The sequence below is a fragment of the Aspergillus versicolor genome (genome assembly GCF_001890125.1).
Source record: "Aspergillus versicolor CBS 583.65 unplaced genomic scaffold ASPVEscaffold_1, whole genome shotgun sequence".
Taxonomy (NCBI): domain Eukaryota; kingdom Fungi; phylum Ascomycota; class Eurotiomycetes; order Eurotiales; family Aspergillaceae; genus Aspergillus; species Aspergillus versicolor.
Window position 1 is genome coordinate 631,614 of NW_024467524.1, and position 15,689 is coordinate 647,302.

The following is a 15,689-nucleotide window of genomic DNA, read 5'->3' on the forward strand; positions in this document are numbered from 1 at the left end:
TCCTCGCATGCTTCTAGTATATGCAAAACAGCTTGGGACTGTCCGAGAGCTCACATCGATCTTCAGAGTCTCCTCGGAGCAGCGACGCCAAGCCCAGATCATGTATTGTCACGTATGGAAACCGCGCCGTCACAGGCAGTAATCTCCACTATGACGCCTTTTCCCTACATGAGCCCCACCAGCAACTGCTTTTATTGTCCGCTTTAAGGTGGCCAGACCAAGAAAAATTTGTCTCCGTTACATGTGGGAACCGACGAGAATCTACGGCGTGGCTCAGAAAATTTCAGTTGTAGTCAACCAGAACTAGTCGAGAAGAGTCAGTAGACAAATGCAAATGTCATTCAAAGGCAGCGCCTCGCCCGCTTTTTGGTTCATCCAAAACTGTTTCCTCTTGCCTCCTCCCTCCAATTCGTATACTCCGCTATACTACTCTCTGCTCTCCCACACCCCGCGCCTGCCATTAGCACGCTGCTAGCTGCAACTCTTACTACCTACTCACACCAGGGGATTATGCGCGCAGCCGCTTACTACATCATACAGCTTGTGCAACACTGCATCGAGTCCTGAACCACTTGAGATAGCCATCTACTACTACCACAGCTTTGGCTGTATAGCCTACACCAAGGGAGCTTTACAGAATCCCAAGGCCCAACTCACTGCCGAAACACTTGTTCCTTCTGTCTCCTCTATCCCTGTTGCCACTCTCGGCCCCGTTTTGCTTTACAAGAGTTCCGAATCTACTCTCTTCACAATGCCGGGCCGTCTCCTTTCCAACCTTGTCCGCCCCTCCCTCTCTCACCACTCGATCTTCCCTCACTCCAACTCTTCCTCAACCACTTCCGTAAACGATGTCTCTCACACTTCCACACCAAGGACACCTAGAAGCACGAATTCCTCTCGACCAAACTCACCAGAGCGACGCCTATCCTTCTCCATGGACCACTTTATCCACACATACCGCGACCACAGCAAAGACAAACGCCGCCTCCCCGGACGCGCAGGCCGCTCAAAGGAGCGTACCAGCTTTGAAGATGCTGCAGCTTCAGCTAAACTTGATGTCATTGTTGAGTCTCCGCCTCTCGTTTGCTACGGAACTCCCGCCAACTCGACCGGAGCCCTGTTTTCTGGCCGTCTCAGAATCAATGTTTCTGAGGTTGCGGGCATCACGCTGGACAAGTTCGATATGCGCCTCATGATCAAGAAGACAACAAAGAAGCCTGTCTCAAGGGATTGTCCGAACTGTGCTTCCAAGACTGAGGAAATGACAAGCTGGGACTTCCTGACTGAGCCCCTTCTTCTCAAGGGCGGTGATCACGACTTCCCCTTCAGCTACCTGTTCCCTGGCGATGTTCCAGCATCATGCAGTAGCTCTTTGGGCCAGATTGAATACTTCCTCCAAGCACACGGACGCAACATCAACGGTGAAGAGTACAACTTCAAGATGCCTCTACACGTTAGGCGCGCAATCCTTCCCGGTAACGACAAGTCCTCGATTCGAATCTTCCCGCCCACCAACCTGACTGGCCGCATTGTGCTTCCATCCGTCGTTCATCCTATTGGCAAATTTCCGGTCCAGATGACTCTGAGCGGAGTCCTGGACAAGGGGGATGAGACCCAGACTCGTTGGCGGCTGCGTAAGATGATGTGGCGAATCGAGGAGCACCAGAAGATCGTCTCCACGGCCTGCGCTAAACACACCCACAAGATTGGTGGCGAGGGGAAGGGCGTTCTGCACCAGGAAACTCGGATCATCGGCCACAACGAGGAGAAGGATGGCTGGAAGTCAGACTTCGACACTGCCGGAGGCGAGATCAGCATGGAGTTTGAAGCCAGCATCAACCCCACATCCAACCCAGTGTGTGACCTTGAGGCTCAAGGTGGACTCGAAGCGAAGCACAATTTGGTCATCGAGTTGATCGTTGCGGAAGAGTTCTGCCCCAACCGCAACACTAGGCTCATCACACCTACAGGAGCGGCACGCGTCCTTCGCATGCAGTTCAACCTACACGTTACCGAAAGAAGCGGACTCGGTATTAGTTGGGACGAAGAAATGCCGCCGGTGTACGAGGATGTTCCTGCCAGTCCTCCTGGCTATACTATGCTCGATGGGAGAAGCACCATGGAGGATTACCATGGCTCACCTCTGCCGACTCCAGACTATGAAGAGTTGGACCGAATGGACTCCCTTCGACTGGATACCTCCTCCACCAATTCCTCCTGCCGTGGACGAGGTCGACTGACAACCGACGATTTAATCACTGAGCCGCTGGAAATCGGTAATAGTCGAAACCGAGCACCATCTGCGGACTCTCAACAATCATAAACACCGGCGATTTATCAATTTAATTACTCTCGAAGACATCGGGCCGGTACGAACTAATGAATCTTACGAATGCAATGACCACAAATCGAAAATAAAGACTATCCTTGTTCGCCTCACCTTTACCCCAAGAGATTGTTATTTTTTGTTTTTTGCTTTCATTTGTTCGAAACTATTTTATGTCGCCACTTCCACCGGGCGACTTCTAATATCAACTTGACAACGAAAAAAAAGTTTATTTGCGGTATCTTTGGGCGTTTTCGAGGTCTCCTCTCTTACAATGTGCATCGGGGTGGATATATCGTTTTGCATGATACCCATCATACCATAGTATTGTCCTGTTTTACTTTCTCTTTGTTTCGACCCATACAGACGGCTTCGATTACGATTCACGATATACTTGACTAGTATTACTTTTTCAATAATGATAATATCATACAAGTCCACACTATGGAGTATTCTAACTTATCATATTCATTAAGCTATATAACCATCCCGCTTGTAACCGCAGCCTCGGCCTAAGCCCGTCGAGGAAGACGATTTGGAAGGTTGGGCGCAGCAATACTCCCAATTGGTTAGTGATTCACTGTACCCAGCGCCCTGCATGTGCCAATCTCGTTCCCTACAGGACAAAGTCCGAGCACAATGCATTGCGACGCAGAGTATTTCATGCGGGGGGCTGAACACAGAATGCAGAGGACAGTGTCAAGTTCCCACGGCCAGTTGGTGGGGGGCCTAAGTTTCTCCCTCTCGCCATCATATACCGTACTGAGGCCCAATTCTAAGACCCCTCACTCACTGCCACACACCGCACCATCTGCACAACACAACCTCAAAACTTCTTAAAAAAAAAAACAACAACACTTTTTCATTGCTTGAAATCATCAAGATCATATATATTCCACATCAATAAAGTCAAAAATCATATCTTTCATAGTATCAATCATGAATCAAAAATCGGTCCATACGCCGGTATCCCCATCGACTCGAGCTCGAAAACCACCTTCTTCGTCACAAACGGGTTACTGACGACACAGATCGCCTCGGCGTCATGCTCGCGCGCGACCTGCCGAATCAGGGGAATCATGTCGAGGCGACCCGACGAATTCGTATCGATAATCACAGGGTTCGGATCCATCTTGCCCACCAGATTCAGTACGCCCTTGCCGTAGGTCCGCTTGGGTGCTCTCGTCTGCCAGATGACGCGGAGGCTGGGCCGGTTCTCGTCGCCGAGGAAGGAGAGGCAGGGGCCCATGCCGGATCCGGTTGTCACGACTACCACGCGTTTGTATACCCGCATTGCGTATGCGAAGCCGTACATGAGCACGCCGCGTTTCCAGAGCGCGGTTGGTTGTTCTTTTATACATGCGGAGGTCCAGTCGCCAGCTTTGGAGACGACGCTGGAGAAGCTGTTTCCGTCTAGGTCGGCGTCTGGGAACGTTGCGAAGGAGTGCCAGTCGCGGAGTGGGTGTTTGGAGAGCTGGATGCCCTTGCCGAAGGTGGTTGTTGTGTGATTGAAGTGGAGGCGGATGGCGTGTGGGGAGAGGTATTCGGGTGTGACCTTGACTTTGCGGAGGAGTAGCCAGGGCTGGATGATTGCTGCGACAACAACCATGAGGAACCAGAAGGCTGGGAGCTCGATCAAGAATCGGCCCATAGGTGTGCCTTCGGCAGCGGAGAACTCATGGACGAAAACCATGAGGAGGACGACGAAGAGGGCTATGACCAGCCAGCCCGAGAAGCGGTGGGTGAGTTCGAAATAGTCGTGTCGCTTGAATCGGAAGCCTGGGTAGGCGACGATTATGATAGCCAAGAGAAGGGCCATGATAATGTATGTGAGGATGATTGGCGCCACCGAAAATGGAGTTGTGATGCCTTTGCCGGGAGAGAAGTACTCTCGCGAGAACTGGCCAACGAAGCCCAAGTACCAGACGAGGGAGGCAACACCGCATCCGCTATGTACGCCGCCATAATGGTACACCTTGGATGCTATACGGCGCATCCAAAGTGGTGCGGATCTTGGTATCGAGCATACCGTGAAGAAGATGGTGTTCACGACCAGAGGCTGTCTCGCAAGACCGCATGCAAGCAGATTGGCTGCTGCAGCATTGATGAGCGCGAGAAGTTTTCGACGTGCAATCAGCACATAGATGAAGACTCCGATGTTGGCGAGAAAGACGAGAGTGAAGAGCCGACGGTAGATGTTGAGGAATGTATACCGAATCGGTGCAATCACTCTCCTCTTGGTACTTTGTGCCTCAAGGTCATAGCTGTACTCGTCCTTTATCATCAACTCGGAGACATCTTTGATGATGCACTTCTCGATGCTTGCGAAGCTGGCTTCGCTTGGGCTCTCTGGGACGCACACCGCTGTTGGAGGCCTCGAGACGATGACCTCCTTGACCTCCTCAACTTGAGACATGACGCTTCAATTGCTGTTCTGACTGCTGATACAGAATGCCAATGTTGAAGGGGGGGGAAGTATAAGAGTTCTATAATGTCACGGGGTATAATAATGGAGAGGAAATCAGGTAAGTAATCGAAAAGAAGCCACAAGTGACGGCATGTGCTCATAGGCAGGAATATAGAATCAAGTCGACCACTGAGGTGTCTCCACGGCGCAGGGTGCACGTCTCTTTTGAATTCCTTCGCTTGACACCTTCCGGTTTACGTGACGAGATATTTCCTAGAGTGTCAACCTGCATCGGGCTTTTCAGCCGTGTCCTCCAAAGTAGGTAGGTCCATCGTTCTCTCAACAACTCCGGGCCCACATGGTCGGTCCACCATGGCACCCTTCTTATCTCAGAAGGAACTTTTTTCCCCTCCCTTCCCGTGCGAAGGCAGGGAAAAGAAATCAGTCCTCGATTTTTGGTCCAAGGTTCGGGTTCCAGCTGTCACCATCAGCCCGATGTCTCCAGAAATGGGTCTCTTCCACGGAACGTTACCCGCTAAGTTAGGTCCTACATGATGTGCCCCAATGAGCGTGCAACACACAAGATATAACGGCATCGCCTCGGTTTCTCTTTGTCTCAAGTCTCGATAGGGAATACTGTAGCGCCAAGCGATGGTAACTGCAGGGTGGGAAAGCTCAAAGGATCCCGACCCGCTTCTGGGGTGGTGGTGTCTGCCAGTGAAGACGCGGCCTGATCGAGAGCTTCTTTCAACCGGCTGATGCAGGTAGCCCAGGTGCAGCCCAGCCCGCTGGGTGACAAGATCGACATGGAAAGACAGCACGAATAAACCAAGGCGTTCGTCAGAATCGCCACAAACCAGCGGTGTTCGTCCGCATTGCCCCACAGAGACACCGTCAAAAGCACAAAATCGAGAAGACGATCGGATACACCGAACTCTAGCGAGCACACTGGAGTGGTTCTAAACGAGACTGAATGGCTGAGGGGCTCCCAAGGGCCTAAACTCGTGGAGCCCGAGTTGCCGGAGGATGTAACGAAGTCTCCATCTGGTATCTGCGCTCTGCAGATGCCTGACGGACTTCGCGGATCCAAGTTCCCACAAATTTCTTGCTTTTGGCTTCAGCACAGGCTGGCAATTGGCGGGGCTACTGGGGAGACCGCCTGGCTGGACTTTGCTATCCTCCTGAATTAGGTTAGTGGGGTGGATGACAGCCAGATGGATGGCGTCGAAGCTGTGGAGGGCTGAGATCAGCAGCGGATCAATGCAATTGTCACCCGTCTTATCCTGGTCGATTTTTTTTAGGGCGGGGTACTATGACAAGCCAATACTCCAGCGAGATGCAGCTGCAACCGGATTCCGCCGCGCATGTGCGTTGATTCCTGGGAATTTTCGAGCGAAACAACGCAGCAGTCCGGGACGTTGCGCCCTGGCATGCATCCGCAGCAAGACGCGATTGCATGTGCATTATGAAAGATCGGGTAAAGTGCGGACACAGGGTGCCCTCCTTTGAATCTTGGAGAATTAACTTTCCGCTTGGTTGCCTGTCACCCGAGCAGCTCTCTTTCCCGGGAACTCACTGCTCTCTAGCTCAGAAGTTCAGCTCGACCGCGAAGGATTGGAAGGTGGGTTTCTGGAGGAACGGGACAGCAACAGAGAACTGAAGGGGCAGACCTCAGCCACATCAGGCCGGCCAATAGGGAGATCCCGAAGCCTCGGTTGAAGCATCCTCTGCCCAAAGCGCTGGATGGTGTCTTTCAAATCGAGCGACGGACCGACCTGGGGTTGGGAAGTGGGAACATGTTCGCACCATTGCTGGGGTTTGCTCGTTCGTCGTCCAGGATTTCGGTCCTTTTAGCGACTCCACTAGCTCTGATCTCAACCGAAGCGGTGACCGACCTTCGATTAGACGCAAGCCTCGTCTGTGGACCAAGAACAGGATCAGCAACCCAATCTGGGCGGCGCTTGGGTTTGGTCCGAGCGAACGAGCCCCGAAGGGATTATTGTTAGCAGAGCGACTCGGCGAATTGGGACGTGCGGCGCAGGCCCCCAAGCAAATTACGGAGGAGATTCCAAATTCCAAATCGGATCCCGTCAAACTGGAATTATTATTGTCATCAAAGGAGACGTCTCTAGGCTACTTGAAATGATTTCTAAAACTGCAGACGCAAAGTTATTTATCACCCCGATGTCCCATCGCTCGAGCAGCATCCCCTGTTTCTCACTCTTGACGTGTTTCCTCTCCTCAGTCTCCTCCATACTCCAAGCCCTAACTGGCACCAAACCACTTTTCGCACCAACACCCTAACCCCGACCAATACCTCAACAACCTCATGATAATGGGTCTTGGGGAATCGTCCTTGGCACGACCCCAATACGGCAATGCCAACGATGTATACACCGACTTACTGAGCTTCTGCTTTGACGGCCCTGTCCCGTTTGACCAAGAACGGCCAGTATACATTGACGCAGAAAACCCCTCGCGTTCTTTCAATGCTCGACAGTTCAGAACCCTTGTGCGGACCCTGATTGCTGGATTGAAGGCCCATCATGTGCAGAGGGGCGACTGTGTTTTGGTCCACTTGGGAAATAGCGTAAGTTGAAGAATTAAATCCCGTGTTGACTTGACATGTTCTGCTTTTCTGTTGTTTATATGTGTACTTTTTCTTTTTTCTTGCTTTTTCTTTTCTTTTTTTCTTTTCTTTTTTTGTCTCTCTTCGCCCTCCTTCCTTTTACAGTATACTGATTTTCCATCCTGGTGCAGATCTTATACCCCGCACTGTTCTTCAGTGTTATCGGTGCCGGCGGTGTGTTCATGGGCTCGAACGCACGCAGTCAACCTCAGGAACTGGAACACATCCTTTCGCTGGCCGAGCCGAAGCTGATCGTCACGAACCGCGATGCGCTTCCGACCGTCCTCGGTGCTTCCTCCAACAAGGGCATGCTCCCCAGCCAGGTTTGTGTCCTAGACGATTCCGCAGCAGAACAAATCGCACAGCTCGTTGGGTCTGGACCAGTGCCGTACCTTGAGAGTGGAGATGACAACTATATGAATTTCGCTCATCTTCTTAGATACGGTGAGAACGACTGGATTAGGTTCAACAATGAGATGATCGCAAAATCGACGCCGGCTGCGTTGTTCTCCACCAGCGGCACTGGAGGGCTACCCAAGGCAGCGGTTTTGTCGCACCATGCGATAGTATCGCAGCATGTGGCACTTGTGCATGATGTCCCCTACGAAGTCAGGCGATTAATATCATTGCCCATGTTCCATCTATTTGGAGCACTTTGGTCACACATTTTCCCAATTCGCTATGGGCAGCCGCTGTACATCCTGCCCCGCTTCGAGATAGCCCAGTATCTCACATCCGTGTACCAGTACCAGATTACGGAAACATACATGGTCCCCGCAATGGTCCACTCCTTCAATCGCTGCAAATTACCAGTCAGCGATTACTTCTCATCCCTCCGCTACGTTGCCGTTGCTGGTGCGCCAATTGACGGGGCCTCGATGCAGCAGTTCCGCGAACTTCTTGCTCTCGACGCCTACGCGGCCCAGCTTTGGGGGATGACTGAAGTAGGAATCATTTTCCAGAGCCGCTACAATGAGGTGACAAACGCAGCCAGTATTGGCCGGCTCCTATCCGGGTACGAAGCCCGCCTTGTTGGTGCCGACGGAAACCTTGTCGCAGGCGACAACAAGCCGGGAGAGCTCTACGTGCGCGGCTCGGGGTTGCTCACATGCTACAAATACCAAGACGATTGCAAAGATGCGCAGGGCTGGTTCCGCACTGGAGACGTGGCATACGTAAATAATGGGCTCTACTACATCGTCGGACGGACTAAAGAGCTGATCAAAGTTCGAGGGTGAGCCCAGTCCCTCAAACTCCACTTCCCAGACTAGTTTCAGGAACTAACACATCGCCAACTACAGATGGCAAGTCGCGCCCGCGGAAGTCGAAGGGATTCTTCTCAAACACCCAGGAATCGAAGATGCCGCGGTCACCGGCGTGACTTCCAAAGATGGCAGCACCGAAGTTCCTCGTGCCTTTGTCGTGCGATCCAAGACATTCTCCGGCACGCGCCTTACCGCCGAGGAAGTCTATCTCTTCTGCCGTCGCCAATTGGCCTCTTACAAGGCGCTAGACGGAGGTATTATCTTTGTCGAGGAAATCCCGCGCACGCCGAGCGGGAAGATCCAGCGATTCAAGCTCACCCAGATGAACACGTATCGGGAGATCGTCAGCTCCCTGCTCGCAAGGTTTCGCGGCGCTAGCCTCCAGAGTGTTGGAATCATGCATGGTGGCAGAATCTCAGTTTGATACGACTTCACCACCCTTGATTTCCCTCGCTCGTTTCCAATCAGTGACTCTTTATTGATGAATTTTATGATTGACTGACTGATGATGCACTGATTATTCAATTGTTGAACCTTGGGAGTTCAGTTCATTCACTCCTTGGCTGCAATGCATGGCGTTCTGTAGCTCTTTGTTTTCAATTCTTTGTTTTCTGATCAGTGATTGGGGTATTTGTTTTTTTTTTTGTTTTGTTTTGTTTTTCTGTCCAAGTTCAAATGGCGTTGTTTGGTCCAAGCTCGCATTAGGGAAGTTCAGATTTTGGCATAGTGAATTTGCTTTTTGTATTTTGTATCCTGCTCTATGACGCGATTTTTGTGCTTTTCTCCTCACCTCACTCGTTTTTAGCCTGCACTTGACTGTTAAGTATTTAGCATGGTGATAAGTTTCACACTCACTTGATACCAGAATACCCAGAATATTATGATTCCATATTACATCGCATCACATCATATCCTACTGCAGTAAGACTACCAAAAATAGTAGTATACAGCTCATCAATAACACAACAAGCTCCGAATATCGACCGAGACAAGGGTCGTAGAAGCTCCCCACTAGGAGGAATGACATCTTTAGGTGAAACACGATCCCTAGGGATCTCGCATGAGATACGTACCCCTCCCTTGGATCACATCATTAAGGCACAGCTGTTATCCAAGGCAAAGCATGGAAGACCCCAGTTGCTCGCATATTCCAGTTTTCGAGCTCGGTTTCAAACTCGACGGGCTCGGGTGATGCACCTGACTGTGACAACCCCCCAGCTTGCCCTTGTCTCAGTCCTCAACGTGCCTTGAGAACATCACTGCGGAGTCATCCTCGCTTAGGTATGAGGGGCATGAGAGCTCCATCATGTTTTCAACGAGCACCGTCAGACTCCTCAGCGATCAGTCTGTAAGACCCGTTTAGGCATGTCGTGATTCGCATTGCATGTGGAACACGCAGCGAAGGCCCTCCACTCCGCCACAGGGACGGGAAGGAACCCAGGTGCTTCTCCGACCCGCGCGCACTTTGGATTGGAGCCTGGTCTGATCCACCACTGGATATGCCAGCGCCACTGTCTGCCTCGGGTGTCAAGTGTCAACTGAAGCCGAAAAAGCAAGCATGCGATCAGCGCTAGTTGCGAGTCAACCCGGGAAATAATTATTATCTGGTCTATGCTAACCTCGTCTAGCGGGGCCTTACTTCCACCCGGGGGTTCCGGTATACTGGAGGATTCAGCATGGGATCAAGTTTTGGAAAGAGCTATTGGGGCTGGAAACTGGATCTTGGGGTCAATCTCTCCACTAACTAGCTCGGAAGTACATGAGTTTAGAGATTTGTAGAGAATGAAGAGGCCCGTGCAAAGTATGGAGTCTGGCAGCCGTCACGACGCCGATCAGTCGATCCGATCCGCACACATGCCCACGTTTTTGTTTTCTTGCCCGTTGCTAACTTGCGTCTGGACACCGGAGGTGTCCGGGAAGTCAATAGTTTCGGGGTCTGTTTCGTCCGGAGTTGTGACAAGACGCAATATCCGTACGTAATTGGCTAAATTTTAGTGCTCAATAGTCAATAGTCGGATCAGTTGATTGGAAATTCTCCACACCTCAGCGCTTGGAGAACAACTTGGCCGAAGGAATGAGCCTTGGAACCTGCAATGTTGATTCGGCCTGGGTCGTTCAAGGTCTTGCCTTCGAAAGTACTACAGATCGACACGTATCTATTTCCTTGTTGAGAAAAGAAGCCCCATCCGAAATCGACTGTCATGCCACTGAAAGCCAGGATCGGAACCAAGATCAGGATCAGATCGAGCAGGGTGGAGGCCGCGCTCAAGTTTCGAGACACCGACAGCTGGGGGTTACCAACGCCACTATGGTGTCTGTTCCACGTTTCTCGCCTCGGTTGTGACTCAAGCAATCGATCGACGGCGCAGGTCCCATTGTCAATAGCCGGACGGTCCAAGAGTCACAGGTCACAACCCCCTTCATAGATACAGGGGAAAACACAAAGAAAAAGGCTCCGTGATGGTCTAAAAAAAAGCTGAGCGAGGAAGACGTCAGGCCGGCGTATACGTTGTGAAAGTACAGTTGTGCGTCGGGTGACATAAGACTTTGAACTAGACTCCAAGATCGACAGGTTTAACGCTTCGTAGAATACGCAGCTGGCTATCATTCCTGAAAGCTCGGGCTTGTTGAGCGTTTGGCAGAAATAATGGGCCTTCCGAGTTGACACCAGAAGTGATGTGATCTTGCCCGGAAAGCTGCACGATGCATGAATGAGTTCGAGGCTGGTTGTCGGCCACATGTAAAAATCAGTGGGAGAGAACTATTTCCGCGGCATCACGAGGATTAGACAATAGTCCCGTTGAGCCAATGTCATGGCATATGCTGACCTCTCGATGAGACCCCTTCTGTTTTTGGTTCCGAATACTGCTGGTAAAGAGCATAGCTGCATCTGCAGGATTGAAACGCAGGTCTTTGAAGTCCGAATTCAAAATAAACGTAGCGATAATCTCCCGCGAGGTCAACTGTTGACAAACAACCGATGTTCATGCATGATCTCGTCCACGTCACTTCCTTTCCAGAATATCCTTGCTCGAATGCTCAGAGGGTAAGCGTAGACTTGAAAGGTTGAATATGCCCTCGATGAACAAACTGGTGATAAGCTTCATGGTTCCTTGAGGTGATGGTGTGATGAAATGCGTTCCCGTGCCTGCTGGCTGGCAAACACTTCCCTCAGCAAAATGCGATAACAAAGCAAACAACCTGGCGTCCAGTCAAGAGAAGCCACCCGTATGCAGTCTCCGTGCCAATTACCAATACCCGGTATTAGATTTGTGAGGAAATATGAAGCCGCCCGGAAGACCCGTGTGGCCCAATTTGAGACGAATACCAGAGGGCTGGTCAAATTCTAAAATCGAGGCGCTTAAAGAATGCCGTACCCTTTGAACCATACACCGTATGCCAATGGGCCCAGTGCTCCGACAAAAGCGGCACCCACGGGAATCTCCAGAATACACCACACCCATAATGTCCCAATAGCCGGTGCTTGCCTCATAACCGCGTAGTAAGTGTCCTCGTTGGTCATTTCCATGAGTTTGTTCCCGAGAATAACTGCTCCAGGAAGAAAGATTACTGTCTTTAGCGACGGTGGGAAGAGTAGCTTGCGCAGAAACGAGAAAGAGAGCTTCTCTGGATGCCACGGGAAGAGCGAGATGGTCTCAGATTCTCCTTGACCCCGGTGGAAAGAGATGATATGCCCGTGAGCAAGGTGGATGAGAAGGGTCAACGTTGGGAACGCCACAAAACCTGAATTGCGGAAGAGGACGTCGAGTTCAATGCTCTGTGCGTATTGATGGGCCGCCAGATACCCCAATGTCAAATGTAAGACGGTCAAGGGTATAGAGAGCAGCACGGTGTCAATAAAAGGTGAGATGGGATCGTAGTCGTCTATATCTTCCTCATGTTTTGCAATTTCCTCAGACAGCTGGCCTTCATTCCCAGTGCCCGACACACTTGACTGGCCGAAAGGAGAAATCTCGCCCGTGTCGGGGTCGATGGCCACGTACTTCGTCTCGATGCCCTTCTGTGAACCCGAGGGACCAATGGTTCCCTCAAGCTGGCCTTGCCTTTCTGCGATCATATCTACCAGCGTTCTCCCGTTCTTTTGGGGTTTCGAAGGATCATTTGGTGGAGGATGGGCGAGGGGAATCGAGGAAGGATCAAAGAAATCTGTTTGCGAAGCGGTGGCTGCGGCTCGTCGCTGCTTTCGGTTTCGTGGAGGATCCATCTTTATGAATATTGGATCAAGCAGTGGTATATTTCAAATTTGTTGATGTGGCGGGAGTAAAAATGTTTGTTGATGGCTCATGTTGGGAAACTTGAGATTCGGACAGAAATCCAGATCGGATATAAGCGGAGTTATCCTGCCTGCGCCTTATAGTTCAGGCCGCCCTATTAAACTCAACTCAATCCAAAAATATTTACTTCTACCAAGGCCGAGCATAGTTCTCGAATTCAGTGCTATAAGCACCATTCTCAGCTGTCATGTTTTATTTACAAGTAAATAATGGGAGCCGTCGGAGGTCGGACACACGCTTTGTCATGGGCGATGCGCGGATGATGCCATAGATAAACCCCGCAAAACAGCGAGCACGTCTCCAATTCCCTCCCCTCCTCTACTCTTCCATTATCCCTCGAACTATCCCAATCCAACTCTCATCCATCACAATGTCTCACCTCGAAGCCGCAAATCTGTATAACGTCAAGGGACTGGTGACCGTCATAACCGGTGGCGGAAGCGGTACTGCACTCTTCCCCCACTACCTCCCCCCACCCCCTACCCTCATACATAAAGACTGACAGCATCCATAGGTCTCGGCCGTACAATGGCACTGACCCTCGCGACGAATGGTGCTTCCAAGGTATTCATAATAGGCCGACGCGAAGACAATCTACGGGAAACCGTTTCCCTCGGCCCAGCCAACGCGAAAGACACCATAATTCCGGTCCCCGGAGACGTTTCTTCGCAAGAATCTCTCCAGTCCGCATATGAGACAATTGCAGCTCAAGTTGGACACATTGACCTCCTAGTCGTCAATTCCGGCGTTCTCGGTCCTCCCGCAAGGATCAAACCCAATGCCGATGGGTCAAATCCCTCCATCTCCGAACTGAAAGACTATCTATGGAGTATACCAATGGCGGAATTTACGAGGGTGTTTGAAGTGAACACAACAGGGGCATATTATACGGCCATTGCGTTCTTGCCGCTGTTGGAAGCTGCGAATAAGCGTCGCCCGGCGCCAGAGAAAAACAAGATCTCTGCGCCTTTGTCCCAGATTATCATGACCTCAAGTATTGCTGGTTATTCGAGACGCGTTCCGTTTGATTTCGCGTACAATCTTTCCAAAGGGGCTGTAAATCACCTGGTGAAAATCCTCTCGACAATGTTATCAGGATACAATATCCGGGTCAACGGGATTGCACCGGGGTTGTACTACTCTGAAATGTCAGCAGATGAAAACTTCAACGGTGATGACAAGGGGGTGTCGGACGGGTCATTCCCAACATCTAAGATTCCGATGACGAGAGCTGGTGGAGAGGAAGATATTGCTGGCTTGATACTTTGGATGGCTGGAGCTTCGGGAGGCTATCTTAATGGGAATATTACGGTGACTGATGGCGGTCGGTTGAGTGTTTTGCAATCTTCTTATTAGACTTGCTATTAGGATAAATTGTTATAGACAGAAAGATATGTATAGTCTTAGACCGGTAGGCCATATACACTTGGAATAACAATTGAGGCTGAAGACGCGGGAAATAACGCTAGGATATAAATTTGCGTGGGTAACTGGGCGAGAGTGAAGTGAAATGATCCAACTGTTAGTACGTCGCAGTAAGGCGTTGCACCAGGTAGTCTCCAGCGGTAATACCTGGGTACTTAGCCTTGTTGATATCCGCCCCTTCGCCGTATGTACCAGGGATCGCTTCAATAAACTTATCCATATTAGGGTTGCAGAAGTATGCGATGCTATATCGCTCCGGATACATCTCGGAGCCATCATCATCCTCACCATGTGCTTTTGGTGGTTCAATGACCCGGTGCTTTGTGCTCTTTATAGTGTCATTGGACCATCGGGCCAGCAGATCACCTGCGTTGACAACCACTGTATCGGGGAACGGAGTGACATCGACAAAGGTCCCCTCCGGGCTACGCGCCTGGAGTCCGCCGCGTTGGTCTTGGAAAAGAAGAGTTATAGAACCGTAGTCGCTGTGTTCTGCCGCACGGACTTGCCCCGGGTTCATCTTGAAGACGTCCCTGTGGACAGTGGGATAATGCAATAGACGCAGGTTGTTATCACCTCGATCCACATACTCGTCGAAAAATTGGACCGGTAAATTCATTCCCAGCGCAATGGCCCGCATTACCTGGATATGCAGCTCCTTGCACATGGCAAAGAACGAGAGCATCGCGTCTTTAAAGTCCTTTCCCTCGTCGTCTAGATGGTCTGGCCAGCGGTTCGGAAAGCCCTCGACGCCCTCACGCCCGATCTCCATGCTTTCTTTCAGATCTGGAATCGCACGATGATCTTCCGGGTCGGAACGATTGTCGACCGTGCTCAGCTTCTCTCGGCCGGTTCTAACGTAACCACGGTTCGCCTGCGGGGTTGTCCAACCAAGTGTATCCTTTTGCTCTTGGGGGCGGGCGAAGAATGTCGCAGATGACTTGAATACCCGGGTTGTCACGGAGGGCGGGATGCCGTGGTCTTTCAGGTAGAGAAAGCCCGATGTTTTGAATGCGTCCACGACCGACATGGCCACGGCATGCTTATCAGCTGGGGTTCCGTTTAAGAAGGGTGCGAAGTTGATAATCTGCCGTCTTATCAGTTCTTCTAATTTGGTAGGCATGCGACTAGAGGGGCACAATTAGACAGTGGATAGCCCTACTGGAATCACCAGGCCGTCCTTTGATACCGTCTCAGAGACGGGTTGACAAGCCTGGAAGGGCATATTCCCTTCCATAATGCACCGAGCAGAATAGGTTAGTGGATTTGTAGGAGCCAATGGACAAAGTTCTCCGGATTATGAAGCAGAAAAGAGAGAACCCGCAAAGGATAAATGGAGTGG

General features: G+C 51.1%; 6 protein-coding genes across 6 annotated transcripts; 3 read left to right on the forward strand and 3 right to left on the reverse strand.

Moving 5' to 3' along the window:
* Positions 1 to 751: 751 nt before the first annotated feature.
* Positions 752 to 2,323, forward strand: ASPVEDRAFT_77787 (alpha-arrestin; the record flags this gene model as incomplete). Its single annotated transcript, XM_040816444.1, has 1 exon — positions 752 to 2,323. One exon carries the CDS (start codon positions 752 to 754, stop codon positions 2,321 to 2,323), a length of 1,572 nt encoding a protein of 523 aa, XP_040661776.1.
* A 940-nt stretch (positions 2,324 to 3,263) lies between these two features.
* ASPVEDRAFT_118875 (integral membrane protein TmpA) lies at positions 3,264 to 4,742 on the reverse strand (the record flags this gene model as incomplete). Its single annotated transcript, XM_040805646.1, has 1 exon — positions 3,264 to 4,742. The coding sequence occupies one exon, from the start codon at positions 4,740 to 4,742 to the stop codon at positions 3,264 to 3,266; it is 1,479 nt and encodes a 492-aa protein (XP_040661777.1).
* A 1,910-nt stretch (positions 4,743 to 6,652) lies between these two features.
* On the forward strand, positions 6,653 to 9,349 carry afeA (adenylate-forming enzyme AfeA). The gene is made up of 3 exons (XM_040809462.1): positions 6,653 to 7,323; positions 7,494 to 8,596; positions 8,664 to 9,349. The coding sequence occupies exons 1-3, from the start codon at positions 7,063 to 7,065 to the stop codon at positions 9,049 to 9,051; spliced, it is 1,752 nt and encodes a 583-aa protein (XP_040661778.1). The 5' UTR covers positions 6,653 to 7,062; the 3' UTR covers positions 9,052 to 9,349.
* Positions 9,350 to 11,988: 2,639 nt separating this feature from the next.
* ASPVEDRAFT_48292 (uncharacterized protein) lies at positions 11,989 to 12,852 on the reverse strand (the record flags this gene model as incomplete). Its single annotated transcript, XM_040813981.1, has 1 exon — positions 11,989 to 12,852. The coding sequence occupies one exon, from the start codon at positions 12,850 to 12,852 to the stop codon at positions 11,989 to 11,991; it is 864 nt and encodes a 287-aa protein (XP_040661779.1).
* A 440-nt stretch (positions 12,853 to 13,292) lies between these two features.
* Positions 13,293 to 14,278, forward strand: ASPVEDRAFT_118882 (SDR family NAD(P)-dependent oxidoreductase; the record flags this gene model as incomplete). Its single annotated transcript, XM_040805647.1, has 2 exons — positions 13,293 to 13,365; positions 13,437 to 14,278. 2 exons carry the CDS (start codon positions 13,293 to 13,295, stop codon positions 14,276 to 14,278), a joined length of 915 nt encoding a protein of 304 aa, XP_040661780.1.
* Positions 14,279 to 14,444: 166 nt separating this feature from the next.
* Positions 14,445 to 15,584, reverse strand: ASPVEDRAFT_48294 (isopenicillin N synthase family dioxygenase; the record flags this gene model as incomplete). Its single annotated transcript, XM_040813982.1, has 2 exons — positions 14,445 to 15,434; positions 15,510 to 15,584. The coding sequence occupies 2 exons, from the start codon at positions 15,582 to 15,584 to the stop codon at positions 14,445 to 14,447; spliced, it is 1,065 nt and encodes a 354-aa protein (XP_040661781.1).
* Between the last annotated feature and the right edge of the window lie 105 nt (positions 15,585 to 15,689).